This window comes from Rhododendron vialii, chromosome 11a (genome assembly GCF_030253575.1).
Source record: "Rhododendron vialii isolate Sample 1 chromosome 11a, ASM3025357v1".
Classification (NCBI taxonomy): domain Eukaryota; kingdom Viridiplantae; phylum Streptophyta; class Magnoliopsida; order Ericales; family Ericaceae; genus Rhododendron; species Rhododendron vialii.
In genome coordinates, this window is record NC_080567.1 from 34,316,976 (window position 1) to 34,330,110 (window position 13,135).

At 39.3% G+C, this 13,135-nt stretch overlaps 3 protein-coding genes across 3 annotated transcripts; 2 read left to right on the forward strand and 1 right to left on the reverse strand.

The window, feature by feature from the left end:
- Positions 1 to 3,853: 3,853 nt before the first annotated feature.
- LOC131308648 (pathogenesis-related leaf protein 4-like) lies at positions 3,854 to 4,499 on the forward strand. The gene has a single exon (XM_058335601.1). It carries the CDS (start codon positions 3,883 to 3,885, stop codon positions 4,378 to 4,380), a length of 498 nt encoding a protein of 165 aa, XP_058191584.1. The 5' UTR covers positions 3,854 to 3,882; the 3' UTR covers positions 4,381 to 4,499.
- Positions 4,500 to 6,740: 2,241 nt separating this feature from the next.
- On the forward strand, positions 6,741 to 8,420 carry LOC131307150 (pathogenesis-related protein PR-1 type-like). Its single transcript, XM_058333557.1, has 2 exons — positions 6,741 to 6,987; positions 7,933 to 8,420. The coding sequence occupies exons 1-2, from the start codon at positions 6,741 to 6,743 to the stop codon at positions 8,151 to 8,153; spliced, it is 468 nt and encodes a 155-aa protein (XP_058189540.1). The 3' UTR covers positions 8,154 to 8,420.
- Positions 8,421 to 9,147: 727 nt separating this feature from the next.
- Positions 9,148 to 11,954, reverse strand: LOC131308649 (probable xyloglucan endotransglucosylase/hydrolase protein 10). Its single transcript, XM_058335602.1, has 4 exons — positions 11,708 to 11,954; positions 10,827 to 10,927; positions 10,529 to 10,722; positions 9,148 to 9,733 (listed from the first exon to the last, which is right to left on the reverse strand). Exons 1-4 carry the CDS (start codon positions 11,895 to 11,897, stop codon positions 9,331 to 9,333), a joined length of 888 nt encoding a protein of 295 aa, XP_058191585.1. The 5' UTR covers positions 11,898 to 11,954; the 3' UTR covers positions 9,148 to 9,330.
- Between the last annotated feature and the right edge of the window lie 1,181 nt (positions 11,955 to 13,135).

Genomic DNA, 13,135 nt, shown 5'->3' on the forward strand with positions numbered 1-13,135 from the left:
TAAGTGATTCAATGTGCCAACAAAATGAAACTAATGGTATCATTGGTTACAGTATAAGAAGATGAAATAAACTAGCAAGTAATTATGTGATCGTCTAGTCTTCTAATTAATTAAGGTTTAATTTCATATGCTTTTGAGATTTGCTTACGTTCATTAGCACCTGATCCCTCAATTCGATCCTACATAGATCTCCATGATCTCCATTCGCGAGTAACAAAATTCTTTGCATCAAGCTAGTTAAGTTGAAATTTGTTTCACTAGTTTCCTCTCCATTGACGACCAGGGGTTGTAGCCTAGTGGTAAATTGCTCACTTTCAAGTGATTTGGGGGTACAGAGATTTAAAGGTTCGAGTCGTGGATCGAGTCAAATTATGCCCACTCAAACCTTTTCCTCCTGCGAAGCCCAGTATGATTTGCTAGCCCTTGGTGGGGAGGTAGAAACCTATGAGTGATTGGTCCTTCTCAAGTCTTGAGTTCTTATGATCACACCAAGGGAAAATTACTACTGCAGGTGCCCTTATCTCCACCTTTTTCCTAGGAAAAAACGAAGATAGAGTTTCCTTTCCAATGAACTGAAGCTTAAGTTCATGTGGTCTATATAGATCAACTATGTTATATGCTTTCAAGCTGCAACCGTATAAATTAAACTCTCGAAGAAAATATTTTCCTTTGCACCGGCTTTTAGCCGGAACGTACACTTCATTTAAAATGGTGTCAAACGGGTTCAAAATCTATTAGGTGTTGTCATTCTTTGCGGGACCAATTCATACAAGATTTTATCCTGACTTTAATTAAGGTGCTTTTGCGTAAAGTGGTCTGAGCACTCTGAGTTATCGGGAGAAAAGAACGTCAATGATGGATCCGAAATTCTTCACACTGTTCTACCAGGAATGCTGTGGAAAAAATAGAGGCAAATGCAATCATGCATTTCCCGAAGACTAGAGAAAATTGTAAAAAGTTGACGAAGACCCCACAGTGCATTCTCCACACATGACTTGGAAATTAACTACTCCTATTTTTTGGAAAAAAACTACAATACACACCCCTCATTTAGGTGTGTATTATATGCATCCCCAAAATGTTATGAATTATAGAGAAAATATTACGAATCGTATTGCTAAAAAGTTACGAATCGTATAAATGTTACGAAATACGCCAAAATGTTATGAATCATAATGAAAATGTTATGAATCGTACTGCTGAAATGTTATGAATTCTAGAATAAAAGTTACGAAACATACTAAAATATATGAATGAACTATAAAATATGTGCATATGGTACACCATTTTAAGATGTGTGTATTAATAACTTTTCCCTATTTTTTTCCCTCAAATTATTTAAAAATCAAGCCCCGCAATGGATGTTTTTTACTATCAAAAGTAAAAAACCAAGGTGGACTATGCAAATTTGAGTAAGTTTTACACAAAATAACACTCTACACAAGCCTAAAGCTCCCCCTTCATTCCTCACACCGCAAGACACAAGCCACCTTCGCTTCGCTAACAAACATTAACTCGTGAGTGTGTGGGTTGTTGTCGGAACTTGGTTATCATCAAAGTTCTTGTGATGTAGTGCCCCCACTAATACACATTCCTGACTACGCCACTGACTATGGTTAGACCTAGTGAGACCTACAAGGTTACAAAGAACCAATAAAAATAAGAATAATGTTCAAACAAGGGTAAACAAAATCGGGCTCGATCGGTAATCTATTGCAAGGTTTATCTTCAGGTTAGTTAGGTGCGCATGCTTCTAGTCTTTCTTTAGTTTTCCAGGGAAGACTTGTCTCACTATATGGTTGACAATGACAACGACGGCAGGCAACGATGTAGAAAGTGATGATGGCCACAATGAAAGACTCGTTTCACCCGTGAATAATTTGAAGGGTAAGACGGGCAAGTCTATTTTAAGAGGAGTACTTATTTTGTATCTCATGAGCCGTGGCATTGTTCCGACTCCTCTTTCACTACAACATTACACATTTGCACGTAGGCCATGCATTTTGTGGCGTATAATACACAAATTTGTCGTGAACATAAACGGTGGGACAATATCTTGAGGGCACTTTAATAATTCTTTCCGTCTTTAAGGACTCGCTATAGTCTTGTGAGATCATGGGGGGATGCTATGGGCAAAACAAAACAGCTCGCAGTTTCACCGTCCATAAGTGTTTTGAAAGGTCCGGATTTTAAAAGAACTCTTTTAATATTTTTTTAAAATCCGAACCACCAATTACCAAGACGGACAGTAAGATGGGGCACAGCTGCACGCTGTTATGTTTGCTCACAGCAGCCCCGCTCCCTGAGATCATGGCCACGAGATTTGAGGAAGAAAGTAATGAAGCGAAATTATCGAGGAAGAATAGATATTTCAAGTTGTTGGAGGCGATTCATGACCGTTGATGGGTCATGACTTTTGTCCCAAAATAATTGTACTATTGAATGTAAAAAAAAAAAAAAACATGGAAAAGAAGATCGATGCATGAAATGGACTTGGATTTGCAAACACCTACGTGGCTGGGTAGCGTCAGTAATAATTAAATTATATCCAAAAAAAAATTGTTTTTTTTTGGAAAGTTAACCACCCAAAAAAGACCAAGGGATAGCCTTGAAAAATCCCAACGAATACAAACAAATTCAAGCTAGAGGCTGACTGGCTGAGAATTACAAGAAAAATCAAAGATCAAAAACATCACGTATCCGAGAATAAAACACCACTATTTTGCGCCACGTTGTAAAACAGTGGTTTCAATCAATAAAACATAGCGACGTGGCGCAATATAATTGATTTGGAGGAAACAAATGTTTACACTGATGGTGTAAAGAATTTAATCTCATTCCTTCCTACTAACAGCTTCAGAAGAGGCCTTGACAGACTTTCCCGAACACAAATAAGCACGAATATCCTCGAAAATTTTCTTAATTAGCTACTGCATCCGAATTAGAGCCCAAGTTTGTAAAGAGCCTAGTATTTCTCTCTCCACAAGTGGTAGATAGTATATATCCAACAGTATATTGCTCAGTGACCATTAATTTTATTTTACTAGTACTAGTCATACATAGGATTTGTTTCCTCCAAACTAGGGCTGCAAACGATCCGAGCCGCTCGCGAGCGGCTCGGAGCTCGGCTCGATAACGGCTCGGCTCGGCTCGGTTCAAGACAAAAACGAGCCGAGCTCGAGCTCGAGTCCTGAGCTCGTTTCATAAACGAGCCGAGCTCGAGCTAGTCGAAACTCGGCTCGAATTGGCTCGCGAGCTCGATTATATAATATATTTATATATATATTTATATATATATTTTTTTACATATTTATATTTATTTATATATATATTTATATATATTTGTTTCATAAACGAGCCGAACGAGCCGAGCTCGAGCTCCGAAAATACCTATCGAGCCGAGCTCGAGCTCGAGCTCTGCAGCTCGTCACGAGCTCGAGCCGAGCTCGAGCTCATTGTTTTTGAGGCGAGCCGAGCCCGAACATGCCGAAACTCGGCTCGGCTCGGCTCGATTGCACCCCTACTCCAAACGTCTCATATTCGAATTTTCTTAAGTGCTATTAACTTCTTTAAGGCCAGTTTATACAGAATTTTGTTGTGGCTTTAATTGGAACACCCACAAGTAGACAATGTGATTAATCACCCGGATTTATCCAAGTGCTTGTATGCTGACCTAGATACCTTTACATGTAACATTACTTCAGGATAAGGAAAAACACATGCAAATGGATCAAATTGGGATATGCCTATTTAGTCATTTTCTAACTTACGTAAAGGTGACGGCCCTTAAAATTCTACCTACGGACCATAGAATTTTCCACAATATTTCCCTATAAGTACCCCATGACCATCTCCCACATTCTTCATTCACAAAACTTAAAAATGGGATCATCAAGTGATATCACCTCCTTGGCACTTGTTTCTCTCACGCTCTTAGCAATGCTCCATTCCTCCCATGGCCAAAACTCCCAGCAAGACTACCTCAACGCCCACAACTCCGCTCGATCAGCCGTCGGGGTGGGCCCCATGACCTGGGACGCCAACGTGGCAGCATTTGCCCAGCAATACGCCAACCAACGTGCCGGCGACTGCGCCCTTAAGCATTCTGGAGGCGGAGGAAAGTACGGCGAGAACATCGCCGTTGGAGGTGGTGACTTCACCGGGGCCGCGGCAGTGGGCCTGTGGGTCGGAGAGAAGCCCTATTACAACTATAACTCAAACACGTGCGCTGCTGGCCGGGTGTGCGGGCACTACACTCAGGTGGTTTGGAGGAAATCGGTTCGTCTTGGGTGTGCTAGGGTTCGGTGCAACAGCGGGTCGTGGTTCATTACTTGTAACTATGATCCACCAGGCAACTACGTTGGGCAACGCCCTTACTAGAGGCATAATACTTTTCGTCGCGTGTATGAATAAGTGACTAAAAACGTACTGGAAAAATAAAATCAATGGTACCATTGGTTACTCTATATGGAGATGAAATAAATTATAACCAGTTACTATGTGGTTGTCAACTTCTTCTAAAGTTAATCGCAGCAATTTTGTTTGCATGAAGTTAGTTGGAACCTCTCTTTTTTAACCGCAAAGAATTTCACGAATAGTAAATTAAAGATCAAAGATGAAATCAATACAATAGGAGGAGAAATGCATTTGAAAAGCCTCAAAGAGTACAATAACTTTTCCACTATCTCAAAAGTCCACATTTTTTCTACACAATTATTGTGAGATCATCATGCTTTCAATATTTGATCCGTGTGATGTTTTTAAATACACTAATTTTGAGTGATGTCCGCAAATTGAAGGGTGCCGATTAATTATAATGATGAGATCTCGAAAAATTCCATCAAGATCCACAAGAGCCGCATTTTGTACCAGTACGCACTACAGGGTCTCCTCCTCTTGTGAATTGGCCGGAGTTATATGAAAGAAATAGCATAAAATGATGAGCGGCATTTTGCACAAGTGCGAACTACATGGTCTCCTCCTTTTGTAAATTGGCCGGAGTTGATATGAAAGAAATAGCATAAAATGATAAGTCCCCAACTTAATAACTTGCATTTGTGGTGGTAACGATCACTTCAAGATCTAGCTAGTTCAAGTAGTGGAAACATCTTTGTAAATCTCTCTCTCTCTCTCTCTAAAGAAGCCGCCGCCCCCCATCTCTCTCCTTCCCCTCCCCCCAGGGTTTTATGCCCCAATGGGTGACGAGAGGAGAGGGATTTCTCCCCCTCGTGGGATTTTTCAATCTCCCAATTCTAGATCTCAGAGGTTTTCTCTCTTCCCCCCTTCACACCCATTCTCCTCCTCTCCAAACCACCATCTGCCGCCCCTCCTCCGCCTCTTCCGCCGTGCGATCTGGCGGCTTTTGGATGTAGTGGCTTGCAGATCGAGGTTGCCGAAGGCGTCCTCTTCCCGCCGGAGTGGGAGATCTAGGTGGGTGGATGAAGTCTGCTCCGGTTCAGCGGACTCCGTCTAGTTCAGTTACTGATTTTTCTTTTTTTTCTGGTTCTTTTCTTTGGTGTCCTCTGTATGGGATTTCTCTCCGTTTGCGGGGCTTCTATCACCTACGTGTGGGTGTTTTTGGTTATTTTCTGATGTGTTTCGTCTGCTGGAGTGATGGGTTTAGTTGGAGTTAGCCGTAGTCTTTGAACTGAGTCCCCTCCTATTTGATTTCTTGATCCCTTATTTAGGGATAGAATTTCCTCTTAATGTACTGTTTCTTGAATATATATTATCAACTGTTATCGTCGTGGAAAAAAAAAAGTAATGGAAACATTCTATAGTGGAGTATGCAGGAATGCTGCACAAAAAATGTTGCCAATTTCGTCTATCTGATGCATAAATATTTCACGATGGCTAGAGAAAATTGTGAAAAGTTGACGAAGACCGCGACTTTGTTGATGTCGACCCTCTTGGTTGGTTTCCCGAGCGTATCTGTACTCTTATGGGGGTAATATGCATGCAATATTCTCCACACAGACTTGGAAATTGGAATTAAATTAAGGTTAATTTCTACTTTCTCACTCAGTACCTTCTCTTTTGAAACCTTTGACAATCAGTTTAATTTACTTATTAGTTTCGCCAACTAGAGTTGATGGTAATTTGATTATATATATGCTCTCTAAGGTATTACTATTCATAATTAGACTAAATATCTAGAGCAAAATCAATTAACTTCTGTACTTTTGGAAACATCAGTACTCTAGACCCTATGTAATATCGTTCAAACCCGGAAGCGATTTATGAATAATTAATCCAAGTCAATTTCTTGAATCAAGAAATATAATTTCATGACCCAACCAGACCTTATAATATAAAAAATTACGGTGCTGCAAGTCTCTCTCCAATTTTGCGTGAAAGACTTGCTCAGTATACAGTAGGCCATGACTAATTTTCCATCGTGAGTACTCTTGTGACAGAGAACATGACAACAACATCTGAGGAACAAAGTAATTAATGAAGCAAAATTTTTAAACATTCCATTGTTCTTATATATTCTGCGCAGTAAACGTAGAGAGCGCGATAATTTGTGACCGTGGAGTCGTTAACAGATCATGATTGACATACAATGAAGAAAAACGAGGAGATCAGATTAATTAATGGGACATCAATGTCTCCTACTAATACAATCATACTGTGATCCCGTACCTATACCATAGAATTTTCCACACTCTTTTCCCTATATATATAATAATTAAGTACCCCATGACCATCTCCAACATTCTTCACTGGCAATAACTAAAATGGGGTCAAGTGATATCACCTCCTTAGCTCTTGTTTGTCTCGCATTCTTAGACTCCCCACAGGACTACCTCAACGGCCACAACTCCGTTCGAGCTGCCGTGGGGGTGGGCCCATTGACTTGGGACGACAACATCGCAGCACTTGCCCAAAACTATGCCAATCAGCGAATGAGAGATTGCGCTCTCGTTTATTTCAGAGGTGAAGGAAAGTACAGCGAGAACCTCGCCATTGGAAACGGAGAGTTCACCGTGGCCACCTGTTTACACCATTTATTAACACTACATCGAATGATGACACGTGTCATGATTAGTGGTTAATTTGGCCTAATATAGCAGTTTATCCTTCTTTCAAAGGCAGTCACACATAAGATTAATAAAATGGACTAAGTTAATTAGTCGAGTGTTTTCCTAACTGTTTGTTACACATGGCAGACGATTATAACGTGAACTCGATTACAAGAAGATACAGAGCAGTTCGTTAACCGCCCAACCCAGAAGTTTGAAAAAGGGAACTGCCCAAATTTAAATCAAGGGAGGGAAAGTACTCAGATTCAAATTCAAGATGAGAAGATGACTTATAAATAGAAGTATTGAAGAAGTTTACAAGGACACCCAATCGCCCAACGGCTTATCTTTTTATCTTTTCAAGGAGTAGTTGTAACTTGTAATCATTCACTCGATTGTTCCAATTACGGATGATGCTATGGTGTCCCCGGTCATTTTAGGGACACCATAATTTTTGGCATAACTTTACCATTATGAGTATAACTAAAACCAATTACAAGCATAACAGAACCCAAACAAGGCATAACCAAGGAATATCCAAAAAACCAACCAAGGCATAACTAAACCCAACCAATGCATAACAAATATCTTATGCCTTGCTATGGTTTTGGTTATGCCTTGCTATGGTTCTGTTATGCTTGTAATGGGTTTTGGTTATACCCATAATGGTTTTGTTATGCCAAAAGTTACGGTGTCCCCAAAATGACCGGGGACACCGAAGTCATTCCCTTTACTTTAAAGATTAATAAAGTCCATTTATTATTCTTCTTCCATATTTTATCCACTTCATTGTTTGCTTTCAAAGAAGTCCTGAAAACGGCAAGGAACCAAACTCTACTTTTCCGCATTCACATTCCAGCATATATTTCAATCATCTCCATTGATTTCAATCAATCGAGAAATTTGGCAAACACCGCTATTGTGGGCCTGTGGGCCGCAGAGAAGCCCAATTACGACTATAACTCGAATTCGTGCGCTGCTGGCCAGGTGTGTGGGCACTGCACTCAAATGGTCTCGATGAATTCAGTTCGGCACGGGTGCGCTAGGGTTCAGTGCGACAATGGATGGTGGTTCATTACTTGTAACTATGATCCACCTGGCAACTACGTTGGGCAGCGCCCTTACTAGAGGCATAAGTTCATGTAGTCTATATAAATCAACTATGTTATATGCTTTCAAGCTGCAACCGTATAAATTAAACTCTCGAAGAAATTATTTCCCTTTGCACCGGCTTTTTGCGGGAACACTTCATTAAAAATGGTGTCAAACCGGTTCAAAACCTACCAGTTCATACAGGACTTTATCCTAATTTTAATCAAGGTGCGCTCGCGTAAAGTGTATCCTGGAACTCTAAGTTATCGGGAGAAAAGAACGTTAACGATAGATCCGAAATTATTCACACTGTTCTACCAGGAAATAGGAATGCTGTGGAAAAATAGAGGCAAATGCAATGATCGATGCATTTCCCGTTGACGAAGACCCCATTGTCGACCCTCGGTCGGTCTTCTGAGCCTACCAGTCTTTATGGTGTAAGATGCATTCTCCACACATGACTTCGAAATTAACCTCTCTTTTTTATAACAAGGTGTCCGAAACAGCTTACGTGCATCTCCACTAAGTTTGGAGAACCATATATAAAATCACCGTCCACTAGCGAAGCCGACTTGCAAATTAACCATTGGTTTTATTATTAGTTTTGCCAACTAGAAGTTGATCGTTTTAGCATATGAAATCAGTTGGCAATGAGTGCAGAGCCTGTTCAAACTCGTATACTAGTGTCGACTTTGGAAGGGAATAATGAATTACTATGGGACACTTCTCCCTCCATCCCAATTTGTTTGTCCACTTTTTAACTTTTACTTGTCTCAAAATATTTGTCCACTTTGAAAAAGTAAGGGACCAAAAGTTACAAAATTCCCTTTTTGTCCCGAACCATTTGAACTAAAATATCTTTTTCAAAAAGTTAGGAGGACAACTTTTGAAAAATTGAGCATTTCATAGGTGCAATAACTGTGTTTTCTAAAAAAGTTGAATTTTCCAAATTGAACAAACAAATTGGGAGTCATATGTTTATTTTCCTATAGGCACACCTCATTTAAAATAAAGTAATGAGTACCCTCAAATATTGGAAACTTGTGCAAAAAGAGATAACAAAAGGTTCCTTTGCTTCCAAGCTAGGGTAGAGATACTTTGACCCAAATTACCTTAAAAAACCCTTCAATATTATTTAATGTAAATTATACACAAATTGATCATGAGAAGAAGCAAAAAGAGGGAAACAAATTGGCCATCAACCCTTTTTTGATCAATACTTTGGAAGGGAGCACTCCTTTGGGAGGTTGTTTTGGAATCTCTTGCTGTCCTGGCAATAGTCATAAATGAGGTGGTTCTTCCTGACCCATCTGAAAAGCCTCCTCTGCGCCCACGTTAGAGAGCTGGACGTGTCCTGGTTCCACCAATTCGCAGGGCTGGCTTCCCTGCAAAATCTCGGATTGCCCTTCCAGACGCAGGCATCGATCTTGTAGTTCCTGAACGAGGCCGTGAAGGGGCCCTTGGACCAATCCACCTTGTCTTTGCCACCGCGTGTCGCCCAGCTGTCACCGTTCCACAGGCTGGTTTTTATGCTCATCGGCTGCCGCCTTGGATACGCAACCCCCTTGTCTGCATGGTTTCTGCATGTTCTGATGGGCACCCAATCTACCATGAAACTACAATGGAAAGCAAACAGAAGGAAAAAAAAAAATTCAAGAGGTAAAGAGATAGGAATTGCACAGTATGCGACGAATTGTTTCTTCTTTCTATTGGCTGTTTTACAAACAGATTTTTTTTACGCGATTGATTCTCAAGAAATCATGATTTGGGTTGGTGTGGTTTTTTCGCTTGAAAACAAAATATCTACCAAGCGATAATCAGAAGTTTCATCAAGAATGATGTGACAGTGGTATTCTTAAAAGCAGGAAACAAAAATTGTGATCCTTGATCCTTGATTCGAGATGAATGGAATACTCTCTCCACCCCAAAATCTTTGGTCTTTTTCGATATTCGTTCCGTTCTTTAAACTCTTATATCTCTCAATTTATGATATTTTTCATAATTTTAAAAACTTTGTGTTACAGATCTAATCAAGAACTATCAAACTCGATCCATATTGTATATATTTGGAAAGTCATATTCGAAGATATAAGAGTTCAAAGAACGCCACAAATATCGAATGAGTCCAAAAAATTTGGGACGGATGGAGTGCAAAACATGACGTAATTTTGGAACGGAGGGAGTACAAAACATGACGTACTTCTGTGTGAGAATGTCTTTTACAAAAGCTCTGTTTGTATAGTACTATGTGTCCAAATATACCACTGCCACGTCATTCTCGATCGTGTTTTTCTCAGAAATTTGTAAATCTTTTTTGCTTTTGGAAACATCAGTTAGCCACCAATGCTTGGATGAATAGAATTTGGGGAAAAATCGACATGATGGACATCGTCGTGTAATCAAATACTTACACAATTTGGTTGAGGTTCCAGAGTATGGAATAGGTGTGAAACTCTGTTGTGGGATCAAACCACAGAGATATTCTCTCTTCTCTGTCACCGTACCCATCAGCAAAAACATTGGTTTGGAGCATATATGGCTGCCCGTTCACGTTTCCCAGGAATTCAAAGTCTAATTCATCGCGATTTGGCTGATCCGATGTCATCTGCATTTTTTTTTTTTGAAACCAAACAGAACCTTAGTTGGAAAAGTGATTATAAGAGCAATTAATGGCCAAATAACAGTACTAAGAAAGAAATGATCTCTTACATAAAAGGCCACGACTGTGCCTGCGGAGTCGCCTGGTATTAGCTTAATTTGCATATCAATCTGACCAAATAGGAACATGTCGTTTGATGCAAATCCAGAGCCTACACAGGTTTATCAATATAGGAATGAGTAAAAATAGGCAAACAAAAAGTTTAATGCTGAGTTATAATCTTAAAATGTCACTGTCAGGTTATTCTTGCTAATATTTTGTATAGAAATTCTCTACTATAATTTAAGAATGTCACTGCAACATTATTCTGCTAAATATTCTGTAACGAAACTGTATGATATAATCAACATTTTTCATAGAAGGAATAAGTTAAAAAGAAAAAATGATTAGGGTAAAATGTCATAGGGAATGGTTTTTATACTCTCCTTTCATCCACATCCGCATCAACTTCTTTTTTGGTCTTTATCTATGTGAAATTATGAATTAAGAAATTACCCCTACAGTCTAATTGCGCTTTTCACTCCTAGAAGGCAATCTTGTAACTTCATGTGAATAGATAAAGACGAAAAAGGAGTGCATGTAGATATAAATGGAGTGCAAATATTATTTCTCTAATGCTATTACTCTATTAGTGACATAATATAAATTGAGTTGTGAGCTTAGGTAGAACCATTCTAGAACACATGTGGGGAATTTTAGCATTCGTGGGATTTGGAGAAAATCTTATCAAATCAATGGAAAACCATATAACATTAAACCTATCAGTTCATGAACCTTTACTAAGTAAATAGCATTACCCAACAGATTAAACCTTTGAGAAGTCTTTCAGTTATGCACCATACTGCGAAAAATATTTGAATAAACATTCTGAAAGAACAGCATCATATTAGCAAAACTCGCGTCATATTACGTGTTTGATAGAGTTAACTACCTGAATCCTTGTCAAGCGTCAAGCTTCTAGTTGTGCCATCAGCAGAAGTGTTTACATGGCTAGGAGACCATGTCACGAAGAAATCTTTGTTGAAATCTCCGGTTGAGACGATTGAGGCAGTTGAAAATTGCAACAGATTCACAAAAAGAAGCCCAATGAAGATTACAAGGCGCAAATGTGATCTGATCATGGTTTTGGATGAAGTTTTTTGGAGGATGATACTGTAACAGTAACATGCAGAGGGTATATATAGGTACTTGCATTGTAGGGTGTCCAAAATGTGAAGGGAACAGAGTAAGGTTTCTGTTCAAGTAAGAATATCTTTTGGAGGAAGCAAAGAGGAATGTTGGGTTGTTAACCTCCCATGGATATGGTTTTCTTAAAGACCTTTACAGCCTCATTTCATGTTTGATTTTCATGATATTGTTATAAAAGAACTAATTTTTAGTCGGTTGTGACTCGTGACCTGGTACGATGACTCCTGTTCCGTCTTTAGAGAATTGTGACAGTGAACCAAGTCATGAAAATTATCTTCTTTTAACATGAGTAAAACTGCATACTGCCTATTACCTTCCGGACTCGGATGAGAGACTTCTTTACTTTAGTCACCTAATTTCATTCATATATAGGTCCTTATAAGTGGAGGTAATTCAGACAATTCTACAACCAAGTGATATGGAAGCAAAGCGGTGCCAGTTGTTCAAATTTTCTTGTGAAGGGGCATTATATTCCTAGTCTGAAGTGTACTCTTAGGTTTGATTATTAAAAAGTTTAGAAAAAGTTGAACTGTCAAGATGTTTTCTTTCTCTTGTGCTTTTCTTTTGAGGAAACCTTAGCTCTCTGAAGCTACTTTATTATAGCTTCTGGAAGATATTCCTATGATTTTAGTCTTTCTGCTGGGCTCTTCATCTAAGAGAAGGTTACATCTGTCAAGGTGTTTGCTTTGTCTTGTGCTTTTCTTTGGAGGAAACCTAGCTCTCTAAAGCTCTTTGTCATGGCTTCTTGAAGATATTCCTATGATTTAGTCTTTCTGCAGGGCTGCTTATCTCAGAGTTCTGACATTGGTCACATAATCCTTCAAAATACATTGCGCTTCCGCTCTCAATCTCCGCACTGCACTCGTGCTCTCAATCCCAGTAGCTTGAGATGTGTTTCAAAGACTCTTTCTCGCTCCCGCTATCCCACGCGAATTATGTGACTTAAGTTCTGACCCAATTCTCTAATTAAAAATGGCATCACTTCAACTAACTAAATTACTAACAATCTCAATGGCAATTGAGAATGATAAATCATATGCACTTTCTTTTTAAGTATAAACCAAGACCCCAATAAGGCCATGACTGCTATTTTTGCTCTAAGAACTGTTAAGAACAGAACTTCATCCTCATAGTTATACCGAAAAGAATAAAACTAATCCGCCACTACGGT